The 16,631-nt window shown below is 40.7% G+C and overlaps 1 protein-coding gene across 1 annotated transcript; it reads left to right on the top strand.

The window, feature by feature from the left end:
• LOC146983007 (heparan sulfate glucosamine 3-O-sulfotransferase 6-like) lies at positions 1-16,361 on the top strand. The gene is made up of 2 exons (XM_085784339.1): positions 1-863; positions 14,758-16,361. The coding sequence occupies exons 1-2, from the start codon at positions 328-330 to the stop codon at positions 15,374-15,376; spliced, it is 1,155 nt and encodes a 384-aa protein (XP_085640465.1). The 5' UTR covers positions 1-327; the 3' UTR covers positions 15,377-16,361.
• The last annotated feature ends 270 nt before the right edge of the window (positions 16,362-16,631 follow it).

Here is a 16,631-nt window from a genome sequence, read left to right as displayed (position 1 = left end):
AGAGCGCACAGACTCAGCAGGCTGGAGGTCTCAGCTGACTGATAATAAATGAGTCGTGTAAAATGACAAAACTTTATTGACTGTTTTTTCTAACTGGGAAAGGAAAGACCAGGAAAGACTATGCAGGCTGTTTTTTGTTTTTTTTTGACAAATCCACTGTGCCATCTCGCTGCTGAGTGGAGCTTCTCCATGTGATGCCTCACTTTTTACGCAACAGGTTCTGCGAGATAAATCCAACAGTATATCAACTCCGACCCATGTAGGAAGAGGAAGAAGAAGAATGCTGTCACCGTTTTGGCGCTTTGGCATCGAGCAGGAGATCAACTCATGGGATGTAGCGGATGCAGAGTCAGGTTCAACTTTGGAAAGGTGCTGTCCAAAGTCTCGGTGTTTTTTACCATGGTCTTGATCTTCACCTACCTCTTCTACTGCCTCACCGGATTTTGCGACTCGGCTCCGAGGACTTTCTACAGCCAACGGGCTTCAGACAGAGACTATGACATTTTGGACGATCGTCGCCGCGTTCTGGGCGACCTGCGACCACCGCCGAGCCCCCTCCAGGACGCGCCGTCTCAGCGGAACGGCACAGCCTCCGCGGACGCAGAGGAGGAGATGGACGCGCCCGGAGAGTTGCTTCAGCACACACCACCGGACAGCGCCAAGGAGAGCGCCCCGAGCAACGGCATCCCCGTGTCCAACACTTTCGGGACCAAGAGGTTTCCGCAGGCGATTATAATCGGCGTGAAGAAAGGAGGGACCCGCGCGCTGCTGGAGTTTCTCCGCATCCACCCGGATGTGAGAGCGGTCGGTGCGGAGCCTCACTTCTTCGACAGGTTTTATGATAAAGGGCTGGAGTGGTACAGGTAAGAAAGAAACACAAACTTGTTTCTTGTTTTACACCTAATTATGTGTATGTTTGAGTCAAATTACCTTTAATCTACTATCTACATATTCATTCTAAAAACACAAATGCCAGACATAATAGATGACAATGAAGCTGTGCACTGCAAAAACTCAAAATCTTTCCAAGAATATTTGTCTTATTTCTTGCCAAAATGTCTCATTTTTAGTCAAAACTAAACTCTTTTCACTTAAAATAAGACTCGTCATCACCTAAAAATGAAGTTGTTTTGAAAAAGTTTACATTTATTTCAAACAAATTTTCACTTGAAATAAGTAGAAAAATCTGCCAGTGAAAGCAGGTTTTTTGTGCTTGTAATAAAGAAAAACTTGATCCACTGTCAGATTTTTCTACTTATTTCAAGTGAAAATCTGCTTGAAAGAAGTAAAAAGTGTCTAAAAACAAGCTACTTTTTATGTGATAAGTCTTATTTTAGTTATAATGAGATTTGTTTTGACTACAAATGACATTTTGACTAGAAATAAGACTAATATTCTTGGTAAGAGTTTGAGTTTTTGCAGTGTGTGGCATCTCAGCCAATGCAAGATGATGTATGGTGGCAGGCTGAAGGGTCAGATGAGCATCAGTGAGGTTCCCTGCTGACAGCCGTTCACCTGTGCAGACATGCTGCTGATGCTCCCTGTCAATAGACAAGACAGCAGCAATAGACAACAACACACTGTGGCTGATTTATTCAAATCAGCTAAAGCCAATATTCTACTTGTGTGCTGCACTGTAGATCAAAAGGCTGCATGGCGAGGCCCCCGGGGAGCAGTTCATCATGCTGACAGTCCTCTAAACACCATTCATACACGTCAACGTTCATCCTCTATATTAACACCCTCACCTTGTTCTGAAGGGTTCTGCAGAGGAAGCCGAACATGGTGGTTGCTCTAATGTGTTTTCCATGCATCAGGGGTATAAAAGTGACTCGTACAATTTTCTGGGGTTGCATGTCACAATTTTACAGTTGTGCACACACACAGAGGCAGATGAAAGCTTCATCAGCTACTCCAGCAGTGGCAGCAGCTGATTTGAGGTGACCGGGCTGACCAGAGCTGTGATTTGTGTGTAGTTACGGCCCTAAAGAAGGATTTGGGTCTGGTTGAAGCGGATCGTGATCATCTCCAGATGTTCCACAAGCTCCCGGAGAAAGTCTCAGCTGAGGACAGACTCATCAGCAGCAGTTTCAGGGTGCTATTTCTGACCTGTGAGTGGAGCATTAAAGGTGCCATACGGAAGGTCTGACAGGATAAAACCCGCTCATTAACAGGCTCTTCGATGCCAAGACACCAAGGTGTAATTTAATCTTCTCTTGACTTTTTCTCCTTACCCCCTTAGCTGTGTCTTAAGTGAGAACACACAAACACATGGAAACACTTTCAGCATTGATAATTTTAGCATGATGCTAAGCTTCCTCTCTGTTTCTCTGTGTGCACACACACACACACACACACACACACACTCATGCGCCACATACACATATGCAAGTTAGCGCTTTGCTCCCTTATCTAACACTCTTCTTTCTCACATGTCTCTCTACACCACATGTCTAGCCCATCCCTCTTCCCACATCCTTCTGTACCATTTTATTCATCCTTCTCATGAATTTTTCTCATTCCTCTTTTTTATTTTTATCTTTTTTTTTTATCCTCCTCGTCTAGTTTCTCTTCTCTTAATTATTCCTTTACTGTTGAGGGCGTCTTTATGTGGAAATACCTGCGGCAGACCTGGTGTTTCCAGGGCATGTTTTATGTGTGTTTCTGTGTGTGTTAATTAGCCTGACTGGTGGTGTAAAGCTGTTATGTTTTGTTAGTGCTGTAACACAGCAGCAATACCAACAAAGCCTGTGAAAGTTAAATCAATCACAATAAGGGCTGAAAGTAATACAGTAATTATTTTCACTACCAAGCTTCTCATTATTTTCCTCATTAATGATTTTTTTTTGTTGTTGCATAAATGTCTATTAAACTTGAGCTCAAGGTGAAATTCAACCAACCATAAACCCAAAGATATTCAGTTGAGTTTACTATAATGTGTAACAAAGAAAGACAACTAATCTGTATATTTGATATTTGATGTTGATAAAATAGAAATTATATTATCAGTCAATTTTATGTCGTTTATATAGAAAAGCAAAACTGAAAAAGAAAGCCAATATCTGAAGTCAGTGTTTTTATGAACAAATGCATCAGCGTTTGTAAGTGCTGATTTTTCAGTGGCGTAAATGATGATGAAATGAGTGCAGGGCGCCTGGTTGTGATAGACTGAAGTTTTTGAAGTTGTTTTGGAGATTTTTCATAGAAGATAATCTCACTGAAAGCTGAGGTGGAGAAGAGTTGGAAGGATTAACACAGCAACGGAAACTGCAGCAACGTGATCCTCAGTGAAATCATTGAAAGATGATTCCCCCCTGTCGTCACTGAATCAGAGAAAGAAATGGGGGAAAATGTGTTTGCTGTCATCTGCAGTGACCCACAGAGAAGCCTTGGGAAGTTATGGAGAGCAGTGACAGAGAGAAGTCATCCATGTGGAACAAGCGACTGTCTTCTGCTGACTGTCAGGGAACAGAGGGTTAACTCACCCTCACATCTGGAAGCAAACAAACAAACAAACACACACACACACACACACACACGATTCAGGCTGCTGCGTATGACAGCCTCTGAAAAGCAGCTCTAAGCTTTGACGTTTTATCTTCTTCTCGGGTCAACAGGATAAGCAATGTATATGGATATAGATCTATCACTGACTCTTTAATTTAATCTTAGCGTAGCACCATTTATAGTCTACCTGCCAGCCCATAGGGCCCCGTTGTGAACCCGGAAATGTTGAGTACCCCAAAGTTTTATGTTAGAAATATATAGTATGGGTCCCCAGTATTCAGAAACTGCCGGATGCTAACTTATATATATTGGGCAATTAGCATAACAGACACAATTAGCATAAATTAGCATAATTGCCTATATGGGCAATATTTTAACAAAATTGACTTGGCTGATCTGGGCAATGTTGGAGTGGTTTTAGGGGTTATTGATGATGCTGAATCCATTTCTGACATTTTCAAAATTCAAAATGGCTGTCTAAACCGGAAGTGACCAGATTTTAACCGCCAGTGGGCCGATTTTGATGGATTTCACTTCCGGTTTAGACAGCCATTTTGAATTTTGAAAATGTCAGAAATGGATTCAGCATCATCAATAACCCCTAAAACCACACTAATATTGCCCAGATCAGCCAAGCAGTTGTTGAAATATTGCCCATAGCAATTATGCTAATTATATCAATTATGCTAATTGCCCAATATATATAAGTTAGCATCCGGCAGTTTCTGAATACTGGGGACCCATACTATATATTTCTAACATAAAACTTTGGGGTACTCAACATTTCCGGGTACTCATTGTTGGCAAGTAGACTATTAAGCTACATTGTCTCATATGACCTTTGCATGCTTGACATTCAACCATAATCAAAATGAAAAACGTATTCAAATGCTCCCAAGCCAGAAATATGTTCATCATTTTGTAGCGGTAAGTGAGAACCTCATTGTCTAGTATGAGATTAGCATGTCTTACTGCAATTTGTGCGTTGAGATAGTCAGCTTGGTTCCACATGTGTTGGACGGAGAAACAAGGACAAACTGCAGGCGATTTTAGCAGATGGATGAGATTCGTGCTCTGTCATATATTGAGTCCTTGCTGTCAGATATTGGAAGAAGCCGAGGCTGATCTACATACTGGAGACGCCTCATAGACGTGGCAGCGGGGATGCGCTGTTCCAACAGCATTGTCTACTGTGAGACAAACTTAGACCTCATTCATGTGTGTTTTCCATTTCTTTTATCTGAGCGATCCGGTCGGTCTCCTCTCCGCCCTGTCTGTCTGTCTGTCTGTCTGTCTCTCCACCCCGTCCTCTCGTTTGCATGTGTGCATATGAGCCCATTATGGGAATGGAAAAGCCACAAATAGCGCATTCAAAATGAAGCAAAGATTTAATGATTTTCTGTGTTGTTTTATGGCTTTAAGGGGACTTCATGGAGTGATGGGTTTCATATGGGAAACTTAAGAACCACCACAGAAAACAGAAAGACCTCAGCTTTCCATGGCACAATGGCTCTGATTGTCATGGCCTTGTCACCATGACGTTGTCTGGAATGACTAATCCATAAATGAAGTCTCCTTTTTTTTTTAATCTTCAATTTGATGACGTGAGAATGAACGCATTTGTTTTTGTTGTCTTGTAGTAGAACAAGCAGTGGTTTATTTTACTATAGCAGAAAGGAAAATCAGTTCCACAGCTGTGGGTTCAACATCCTTGAAACCAAATGACTATAGTCTCTGTATGTCTGATTTATGAAAAGATCATTGATGCATTTCTATTTGAGGAAAAACTCAAAGTGTCATCAATATTTTGAAAGCTTGTCAATTGTTTGACCTACTGTCTTGACACCAAAGGCCATGGCCTGATCGGATAGCCATTAAAATATAGTACAAATCCTTTAAGGGCAGCAGCACAAGGGCAGGCAGGAATGTCCTTAGATTATTATTTATATATATTATATAGGACTATGAAGTGATAACAAGAAGTCAGAGAGAACCATGCTGCTCTGTATAGGTCAGTTTTTCTTTTAATATAGCCTCGATCAAGTTAGTTGGATCAGCCAAATCTCCAAATCCAGATCTGAATTCTTACTCCCAATTCAATTTTCCTTTCCGACTAACTAAAACATTAAACTACTGGCTTTTTTATTTCTTACACTTTGCAATGAGATTATTGCAGTCTGTATGCAAATAGCCCTATCTTCACTATCCCATTAGATTGAAAGAAAATTAAAGACATCATATTTAAAGATATTGATTGGGCATAAGAGACTATTGATTGAACAATATTCAATCTGCTTGCATATTGAGCAGAAATTATTTGTTGTTGGCTTTATGAATGTTCTGTATTGGTGAATATAAATTAATCTTGATTAAATACTTAATATGCAAACATTGACCTTATGTTCATTATTCTATTCATTATTAATGTATGTGTATATCTGTTAGGTGAGACTATTCTCTGTATTTTTTAACACTTACAGTAAAATACTACTTACTCCATATGCATGCTTTATCTTGGTATTTTCTATCCAGCCAGATTCAAATATTTACCATGTCTGGATTTCTGACAGTTGAGATGTATGTATAGACTTTAATGCACATGGGGCAACCTTTTCAGAGTGAGGGTGATTTTCCCAACACCTCATTCTGTGTCCATCCCTGAGGCCATTAGTGATAGAGGCTGAACGCGGCTGATTGGTGTAACAGACATGGAAGTGGTCTCTTGTGTTGAGCTGTATAGTATGTTTTAATGGTGGTAGGTTTTGGCTGGAGTTGGATGTAGGTGGTGTTATAAGGTTTGAGTCGGCCCACACTCACACACGCCATATGGTGGAAATTATAATAATTTGAGGTGCATTGTGGTCTATTTTGGGGTTCCCTTAAAGGCTTGGGGAGGTTTCTGTTGTGTCGCTTTAGCTCTGTGCTGCAGTTAGCAAGTGAGGAAAACACTGTGTGAAGAAATAGGCTACTGGGAAAATGGTTTAATGTTTTGATGCTTGGTAGGCACTGTGCTGCCATGGCCAGAAAAAGAATAACTGAAAGTTAAAGGGATAGTGGCATTTTTTTAAAGTGGGGTTGTATGATCTACAAATAGCCCCTAAGTACTTTAATTGCAGTAGAAGACTCTCTGCACTCCTCCCGTTAGCAACGCCAGCCCATAGCCCTGCCCAGAGATTTACAACATAGAGTGTTGTGAATGGACCCAAAGAAACGGCCTATTTTCGTGGCCTAAAAGAGGTTTTACCTGAAAAAAAATACACAGTTCCATTGTTCGCTATAATATAATTTTTTCCAGCCCTTCAAAGTGCAGGAAAAACACAGTTTTTATTTGGATCTAACCAACTCACGTATCCCTCCGCCCAGGGTTAGCGCCCGCCGATCAGCAGTTGGTTAGGTCCAAATAAAAACTTTTTCCTGCACTTTGAAAGGCTGGAAAAAATTGTATTATAGCGAACAATGGAACTGTGTATTTTTTTTCAGGTAAAACCTCTTTTAGACCACGAAAATAGGCCGTTTCTTTGATCCATTCACAAGAATGTATGTTGTAAATCTCTGGGCAGGGCTATTATGGGCTGGCGTTGCTAACGGGAGGAGTGCAGAGAGTCTTCTACTGCAATTAAAGTACTTAGGGGCTATTTGTAGATCATACAACCCCACTTTTAAAAAAATGCTACTATCCCTTTAAAAACGAATGGAAGTATGGAATAGAAATAGAATGATACTAAACTTGAACAGTTGTTGTATCACACGTCGTCAACAATTGCATGGTTTTAATGTCTGTATACAAGGACTGGGTAAACTTTAGTACTTAAAGACACTAATTGTGTGCTAAGCATCAATTATCAAAAACTGTCAAAGGCTGAACGTTGGTATTAAATGTGTTGTCAGTGCCATAGACTTGTTATATTATTCTATAAGTATTCACACAAGAATTTAGTTGGGTAAAGTTTGATGACAAAGAGTTGAATGTCTGTTGGCACACTTCTGCTAACACAAGTACATTGTAAGTTGATGAATATTATTAATTGATTATGGCACCAGATGAAAGCTTGAGAGAGAGAAATCACCAAATGGTTTATCATTAAGTGGTTGTTGAGATAGACAGTGTCCAATGTCCATGGTGGGTTTTCTGTTACTTTTGTTCAACATGAAGACGAATTTCAAAAGAAAAAACATTTTTCTAGCCACCACTGTGATGTATTAAAAAAAAAAGCATTGTACTCGTATGGGCGTTGAAATCTCTAATCATCCCTTCCACCCTTGTGTCACCACTACTTTCATGAGCCAAATGTTATTGAACTCCCCTGCAAAGCCTGACATCCTGCTAAGACTCCTAATTATGACTGGACGCTTAAACAGTAGTCACTAATTAGCCTTTGACCAATAAAAACCATCTCATTCCTTTATAGAAAAGTCACCCCCCCTCACACACATGTGTCCATGATTTCACCCCTACCCACTCACCAACTCTTACACACACACACACACACACAGCCTTACAATGGTATCCTGCTGCAAACCACCAAAGATGAAAATGTAAAACACTGTCTCTGTGTAGTGAGGGCAAACCTCCTGTTGAGAAAACCCACCCCTGAGTCAATTGCTGCATCATTATTCATAGATAAAAAAAAAAAAAATCTGATAACAATGTATTTAAAATGTGTGGGTGGCAACAGTCTCCCTGTTGTCATGTGGTTTCCAGCGGGATCTAGCATCCACTTCCTCCCTCTGCCTATGGAGAGAGGTGACAGCTGTGAATTCACCTCCAGGCTGACGGTCACGGTGGTGTGACACACTGCCGTCACACCGTGGTTGTGTGTGTGTGTTTGGATCTACAACTTAAACTTTAATACACACTGTTTCACTAGCTGTGAAATAGCCCATTTCTTATAATATTGTTGTTTCTCAGTCTCAAGCCTCTCCTCAGGCTACGGTCGGCATTATTCCTGTTAATTCCTGTTCTGTTCCAACTTTGACGTCCGTGACACTTTGAGGATTTGCTGCTTGCTCAGATTTCTGTTCAGACAAAGAACGCATAGACAGCGTGGCGGCGATCGCCTTTACCTTCCCACAGACAATGATGACTCCTCTTGTGTCAGTGGCATGTTAACACACACTTACAGCGAACTAACTTCCAGGCTTTATGAAGGTTACACAGAAAACAACATTCAAATACATTTACTCACTTTCTTACAGAGAGTTCGATGACATTACAACCACACCGTGTCTGTCCATTAAACATGAAGCTGCACTCCCTTTAGTCATTACTGTATTAGCTTATCTTAGCAAAGAGACTGGAAAAGGGGAAGCAGCAAACCTGACTGTCAAATGAAAGAAAATATAACCAGTTAACACTGAGATGACTAATATACAAAAAACAATCACATGTCTTGGTTGCATTGGGAATTATGTTTTGCTGTCACTGTTTGGTTGCCAGGAAACCAGGGGGTAGGCTGGCTAATTTGAGACGTTACCACCCTTGGCTGTCGACTGACACATAACCCCATGTAAACACTGTGACTATGACACTTTTACTATATACTATTACTATAGAATAAACACATGATATACTGTATAATGTGTCAATGTGTGTGTGTGAAACTGATAGAACCAGGTTTAGTCTACTTGCCAGCCCATAGGGCCCCATTGTGAACCCGGAATTGTTGAGTACCCCAAAGTTTTATGTTAGAAATAGATAGTATGGGTTCCCAGTATTCAGAAACTGCCGGATGCTAACTTATATATGTTGGGCAATTAGCATAACAGACATAATTAGCATAAATTAGCATAATTGCCTATATGGGCAATATTTCAACAAAATTGACTTGGCTGATCTGGGCAACATTGGAGTGGTTTTAGGGGTTATTGATGATGCTGAATCCATTTCTGACATTTTCAAAATTCAAAATGGCTGTCTAAACTGGAAGTGACCAGATTTTAACCGCCAGTGGGCCGATTTTGATGGATTTCAAAATCGGGTCACTTCCGGTTTAGACAGCCATTTTGAATTTTGAAAATGTCAGAAATGGATTCAGCATCATCAATAGCCCCTAAAACCACTCCAATATTGCCCAGATCAGCCAAGTCAATTTTGTTGAAATATTGCCCATATAGGAAATTATGCTAATTTATGCTAATTATGTCAATTATGCTAATTGTATATATAACATATATAAGTTAGCATCCAGCAGTTTCTGAATACTGGGGACCCATACTATCTATTTCTAACATAAAACTTTGGGGTACTCAACATTTCCGGGTACTCATTGTTGGCAAGTAGACTAGTTAGCTTTATTATCTCCCTGTTTCCAGTCTGTATGCTCAGCTAACCAGCCACTGTAGCCATACACTCAGTACCTACAGAGAGTCTCAATCTTCTCATCAGGATAAACAATTTCTTTCAACTGCTCCATTTGCTGCTTATTGAGCTCACAAGACTTCTTTTGTTGTGCTTTTTTTCTTGTCTCCTAGTCAGAGGGGAATGGCAGCATGTGTTTTACTCAGGCATGGAGGCGTAAATCGAGGTTCCCATGCTCATCCTGTCAGGCTGATGGGCCATCCGTGACCCAGAGGCTCGATCTGTCACACTCTAAGCATATAGAGCGCACTGCTGTGAAAAATGTCCCCATACGTTTTGTTGTTCACTTTCTCATTTATATAACTTTGATTTTCCACTAAGTTTGAAAATAAATCTAAACAAAGAAAGCATTTTTGGACGTAGAGATACCTGCCAGAGCAGAAGTCTCCATTGACGTTAAGCGCACATGTTTCAGTAAATGACGATAATAATCCAAGGAATTTGACATCTGTTTCCGATGAAGAAAATGACATGATAATTGGATTTTTAGGATCTTTTTTGTCTGGATTTAATTCTGCTGTCTGTGCAGAATGCCTTTTGTTAGGGCACTACAGGGGATGTAGCTGCAGCACTTCAGCAGGAGAACCCATAATCGCGGGGGCAGGAAGCCTGTTGGCCACATCTTTGTTGCCAGCATTAGTATTTAATCTTCTGATCCAGACTGCCTAGAACATATCAGTAGTGTAATCAGTGCTGTGGCACTTCAGGGAGGAAAAGCGCTACATCCTTTTAACAGCAGGGAGTTCCAGACTAATGTGGCTAGTCAGCAAGACTTTCCCATATAGCGCTAAATAGAAAACATCTTTGTGCTCTGAGTTACTCTCTTTGCATGTTGAGATGCAATAGCAGTAGCCAGAAATGTTGTTAAATAGAAGAGGTGTATTTTAAAAACATATATAGCATAAGAATAGATTTACATCCATGAGGAAATTGACAAGAAATGAATCATCCATGATCTGTTTACAGTTTCTCCTGACACCGTGTCCAAGAACAGATTTATGATAGAAAATGTCTTATATTGATTCTCTGATAATGAGACAAATTCTGTTGAGGGGGATAGGGACCTTAGCAGAGTGGGGGGGCAAAAGCCACAAGTCATGAATTATTCATGAGTATGGAGAGGCAACTTATGGTCAATTACTGAAGTGACACTTATGTGAAGGAGTGAAGGACAAATCCAAGATTTTTGTCGAGAGAGGAGAGGGCAAAGAGGGAGATGAGCTCAGTTTCTAATCAGTAAACACTCTGCGCTCGCATGTGTGTGAATGTGTGTGTGCACCAACACACTCAAGCACACACACACGTTGAACAATCTGTCATGCAGAGACAGACGTATTGATCAGACACAGATAAACAGGGGACAGAGAGACAGGGATAGGCCATTTGCAGGTCTTGTAGTTGGATAATAATCAATTAATGGTCTTTTATTAGATGGATCATTTAATGGGGCTGATTGAAATGGCTTAACTTTAAGTAAAGGGCGAAACTTGAAACTTACTCAGGAACAACTCCACATAAGCCATTTTTCCTTGTTCTTGCTTACATTCATGGACTTTCTCTAAGAGAACAGACACCATACAGCTTGGCATCGTTGGCTGTTACATTATTTTCTTCATCAATGTGCAAAGTATCTTGGCAAAGGTTGGGTCAGGAAAAGAAGACCGCAATTCTCGAATTGGAGCAGCTCATTTGTGCAGCTATGTGACGTGACCATAGACCAGAGGTGTCAAATGCATTTTAGTTCAGTCGCCACATACAGACCTTTAAAATAACAACACAATAACCTCTGAATAATGAGAACTAAAAAAGTTCCCCTTTGTTTTAGGGCAAAGAAGTACAAGTACATTATTACGATGTTTAGCTCCATTTAATGAACTGTCCTTTTACAGAACATTATAAACAACCTGCAGTTTCGACAATATTATGCCCCTTCTTTGGCAAATTCATCCCGTGGGCCAGATTGGATCCTCTGGTGAACTGGTTTTGCCTCGTGGGCTGCACATTTGACACCCCTGCCATAGAATATAGAAAAAATAAATGATACTATCAGTCTTCAAATGCACAGTCTCTGAAGTATTAGTGCTTGAGTCATCCAGCTGTCTTCTGAAACTCTTCACAGTCACACTCACTGTTTAGCCTACATATAATTGATTTGACATGTTAAGTATCTACACAGCAATAGTCTGATAATTGCTGATACTAAACACAGCTACTGTGAGCCGGTTGGCTTAGCACACAGCCTGCAAACAGAGAACCCAGAACAGCTCGCTTGGCAACAAAATCCAACATACTTACTTAGTAGCACCTTTAAAACTCACATAACCCTTCCTACAACAATAATGTGCTGTTTCTAAATGATACGGACTAAGTCTGTGGAGGTGGATGTTGTTCCCTGCCCTCTGGACAGAGTCAGACTAGCTGTTTCCCCTTCAAGGCTAAGTGGCCACTAGTGGTAGATTCATGTTTACCATGGCTACAGATGCAAGACTGGTACCAATCTTCCCATTTAACTTTCAGCAACAAATTGAATAAGTGAGTTAGGCCCATGTCAAACTGCTTGTTTAAAAAAAAAAAAAAAAATCTCCACTTGAGTTTAAAATAAAGTCCAGCGCTGTGGCTTTTGAGAATGTTTGGCTGCACAACAAGAGTTTCTAATGACTGATTCTCTGGTTTGCATATGATTCAGCTGAAATTAAAAAAAAAAAAAAAAAGTAAATGATGCTGGCAAGCTGCGCTCAAGATGTTTGCCAATCTTTCTGCAAGGCAAACAGCGTGTATTAATGTCCTTTAACTGATTGCTTTCATTGATTGAAATTAATTTCTGCTGCCAGTTGGTATTTTTGTACCAACTTCTGCAAGCAATGACACCACTGAACCATTAGTTTATGAATACAGCTTTTTATTAATCATTGAATCACAGTAAAAAAAGAAAAAGAAAAAAGAAAATAAAATCTCTTGGACGTCATTCATCCACATTGAGAATGGCCTCTTGTCTTGGATATGGACTTTGAGTCTGAGACAAACGCAGCACAGGCTACATTAGCCTATTTGTTTATTTTATAAGGAGCCACATGAAAGCTCCCTGTTTCCAGTAACACAGCACAAGACGTGTTATGTAAATCAACTACAGACAATTCATTTGCTGTTTTGAACATTGCTCATCCGTTTGTCGTGCAAAACAAATCGTTTCTTAAATCGAAATCCACCACAGCTCTGCCTCATGCCGTCTTTCAGTGTCAAACGTAGATGCACGAGCGAACGCCGCATCTGTGATACCCACACTGCCTGTTTGGCAGATAGTGCTGAAATAAATCTGTGTGACGTGCAAGACAGCTACTTTGAACTGTAAGCAGATGCTGCTGAATTAAATCAATGAGGAAAAACTACTTTGACAAAGATCACTGCACAGCAGGTGCACACTGTTTGCAAAGCAGAGAGGAAACTTTGAATCAAAGCTAAATGTAAACGTACAATTTAAGATGATAAGGGATCAATCAAGTGACAGAGTAACAGCTAACAAATTATTGTGTGAAGCTTATCTAGGCACTACAGTAACACATAGTGCTGCACTCTGTACTACATCTCCTCATTGCTGCCATATGTTTAACACACTAGCTGAGCTCAGCATCTTGCCATCCTGGTCGCACTTCCTGCCGACTTTGGTCTGTTTGGTCTGTTTGGGGAATCCGTAGGGGAGGTGAGGGTAGTGCGCTTGCAGGAAGAAGGGGGTTTGGAAATCTGTAGGAAATTGCTGTTAAGTGGTTCTTGAGGCTTTGTGGTTTTTGACTCATCAGGCCCATAGCGAGTGGATGGTCCTGTTGTGCAGGCCTTACAGCGGGACTCGGAGGGGCTGTCTGGGGCCCTCGTACATAAACACAGTACAGTGCTTGAAGCTTTAATCACACAGACTCTGGGGTGCTTTAATGTTCAGTGTATATAATGTGTTTACATTATCGCTCACTGAAGTCAGTATATGATTAGATTGCTAAGTGTGAGTGTGATTGATCTTGATTTGATTGATTGTACTTAGGGTCTCCACTGTGAACATTATATGGCTGTGGCAATAAGTCAGTATTGTGTTTACAGCTTGTTTGTCTGTCCCTGTTTTAATTATTAATGATGAATTATTATGTGCAGGAAAACAAGCTTTCAAACATTTGGCCATTTGAGAATGAGAAGCAGCTGCCTGTGTTGGCTTTAAAGGGATAGTATCATTTTTTTTGAAGTGGGGTTGTATGATCTACAAATAGCCCCTAAGTACTTTAATTGCAGTAGAAGACTCTCTGCACTCCTCCCGTTAGCAACGCCAGCCCATAATAGCCCTGCCCAGAGATTTACAACATACATTGTTGTGACCCAAAGAAACGGCCTATTTTCGCGGCCTAAAAGAGGTTTTATGTGAAAAAATACACAGTTCCATTGTTCGCTATAATATCATTTTTTCCAGCCCTTCAAAGTGCAGGAAAAACGCAATTTTTATTTGGACCTAACCAACTCACGTATCCCTCCGCCCAGGGTTAGCGCCCGCCGATCAGCAGTTGGTTAGGTCCAAATAAAAACTGTGTTTTTCCTGAACTTCGAGGAGCTGGAAAAAATTATATTATAGCGAACAATGGAACTATGTTTGTTTTTTTCAGGTAAAACCTCTTTTAGGCCGTGAAAATAGGCCGTTTCTTTGGGTCCATTCACAACAATGTATGTTGTAAATCTCTGGGCAGGGCTATTATGGGCTGGCGTTGCTAACGGGAGGAGTGCAGAGAGTCTTCTACTGCAATTAAAGTATTTAGGGGCTATTTGTAGATCATACAACCCCACTTAAAAAAAAATGCTACTATCCCTTTAAGAAAAGAATCAAAAATTCTCTGTCTGACCAGTTTCTCCTTTTCATCCAGGAATCTGATGCCTCGGACGCTGGACGGTCAGATAACCATGGAGAAGACCCCCAGCTACTTTGTCACAAAGGAGGCTCCCGGCCGTGTTTGCACTATGAACTGCCAAACCAAGCTCATTGTAGTGGTCAGGGATCCCGTGACGCGGGCTGTATCCGACTACACCCAGACACTCTCCAAGAACCCAGGCCTTCCATCCTTCCAGAGCCTGGCCTTGAAAAACTCCTCCACAGGTCTTATTGACACCACGTGGAGCGCCGTGCGTATCGGCCTCTATGCCAAACATCTGGAGAACTGGCTGCAGCACTTCCCGTTGTCTCATTTTCTGTTTGTTAGCGGTGAGCGGTTGGTGTCTGATCCAGCCGGGGAGATGGGACGGGTTCAGGACTTCCTGGGTCTGAAGAGGGTTGTTTCAGACAAACACTTCTACTTTAACGAGACCAAAGGTTTCCCCTGCTTGAAGAAACCCGAAGGGAGCAGCCGACCTCGCTGCCTCGGAAAGTCTAAAGGCAGACCCCACCCCCAGATTCCCTCTGAGGTCCTACAGAGGCTCAGAGACTTCTACAGGCCCTTCAACCACCGCTTTTACCAGATGAGCGGACAGGACTTTGGCTGGGACTAATAGAGGAAGATCCTGTCATAGCCCAGAAAAAAAAACAGTCTCTTCCATTTTGGAGAGATTTACTGTTTAATACGATACAGGGCTGACGTTCTCAGGGACGGGGTAGAGGAATACAAACTGGGACTCCTTTTGGACCATTCTGCCTCAGTGGAATCAACATGACATGCAGCACTCATGAACTGTCGCTATTTTGTTGTCGAGTGAAAAGCCGACATTGGCCCTTTGCTGCCAGTATGCAAGTTACATGCATAGTTAATGGCTTAGTTGATAAACTATTAAACCATGTTCTTGCTTGTATGTTAATGTTGTATAAAAGTTAGAAACAAACTAGGTACCAAAGGGAAAGCAAAAAACATTGCCTTCAAATATCATTTTTGTATTGTTTCATGTTGTGTTTATAAAATAAGCTGATATTTATAGTTTCTGTTGATTTGAAATACAACAGTTACATTTTTTTAATGAAATAAATGTATTTATTACATGACAAGACAAGACATTGAAACTGACTCTATGTTCATAGACAGGACATTGGAGAAAATGTCATACTCCATGATAAACCACTATTTCTTTTCAATTATTAGCAGTGTTACTAAAAATAATTGCATTTATATTTTTATTACATTTACTGTTTCCAAATTGTCCTTGGGATGCTACATTATCTTCGTTTGACGTTGGAGGATATTTCTTTGTATATTGCAGTTACTGCACCAATGATACCTCATCTGTAAATATTAAATACCGATCATGAACACATTCCATAAAGGCATTTGTAAATATTCTTCCGTTTGAAACAGCATCACTGTTTCAGCCTGGACAGCACCAACTGTATGTTACACACGTCCACAATAAGATAAACTATCTTTATCTGTGATTATTTTTGGACCAGTTTTAATTCCATATGTAAAGTACTCCAAGCACAATAGTTTGTGTAAAGCATTCATTCTGACTCTGATTCTCTGTGTTGTGAAGTAAAGTTTTATCTCACATGACATTCGTTCTGTACTGTTTCATCCTTTCTCATTTCATGTTACACTATCTAGACCGAGAACTGAAGAGAAGAAGACTGGAGCCTGCAAAAGTAAATACTAATCCAACGGATGTAATACATGTAGCTGGAACCTATTTGCCATATTCTAATCCCTTTATCTGTGGAAGGATCGGCCACTATTCACTAAACCCCTCCAGCTATAGTCCACTCATATCTTAGCGACCACATCAAGCAAGTCAGGCCTGTTAAGCTTCGGGTTGCTCCACA

This window comes from Trachurus japonicus, chromosome 8 (assembly GCF_045865225.1).
Source record: "Trachurus japonicus isolate A0001 chromosome 8, Traja_1.0".
Classification (NCBI taxonomy): domain Eukaryota; kingdom Metazoa; phylum Chordata; class Actinopteri; order Carangiformes; family Carangidae; genus Trachurus; species Trachurus japonicus.
The sequence above is the reverse complement of the archived record's forward strand: the minus strand, read 5'-3'. Positions and strand labels throughout refer to the sequence as shown.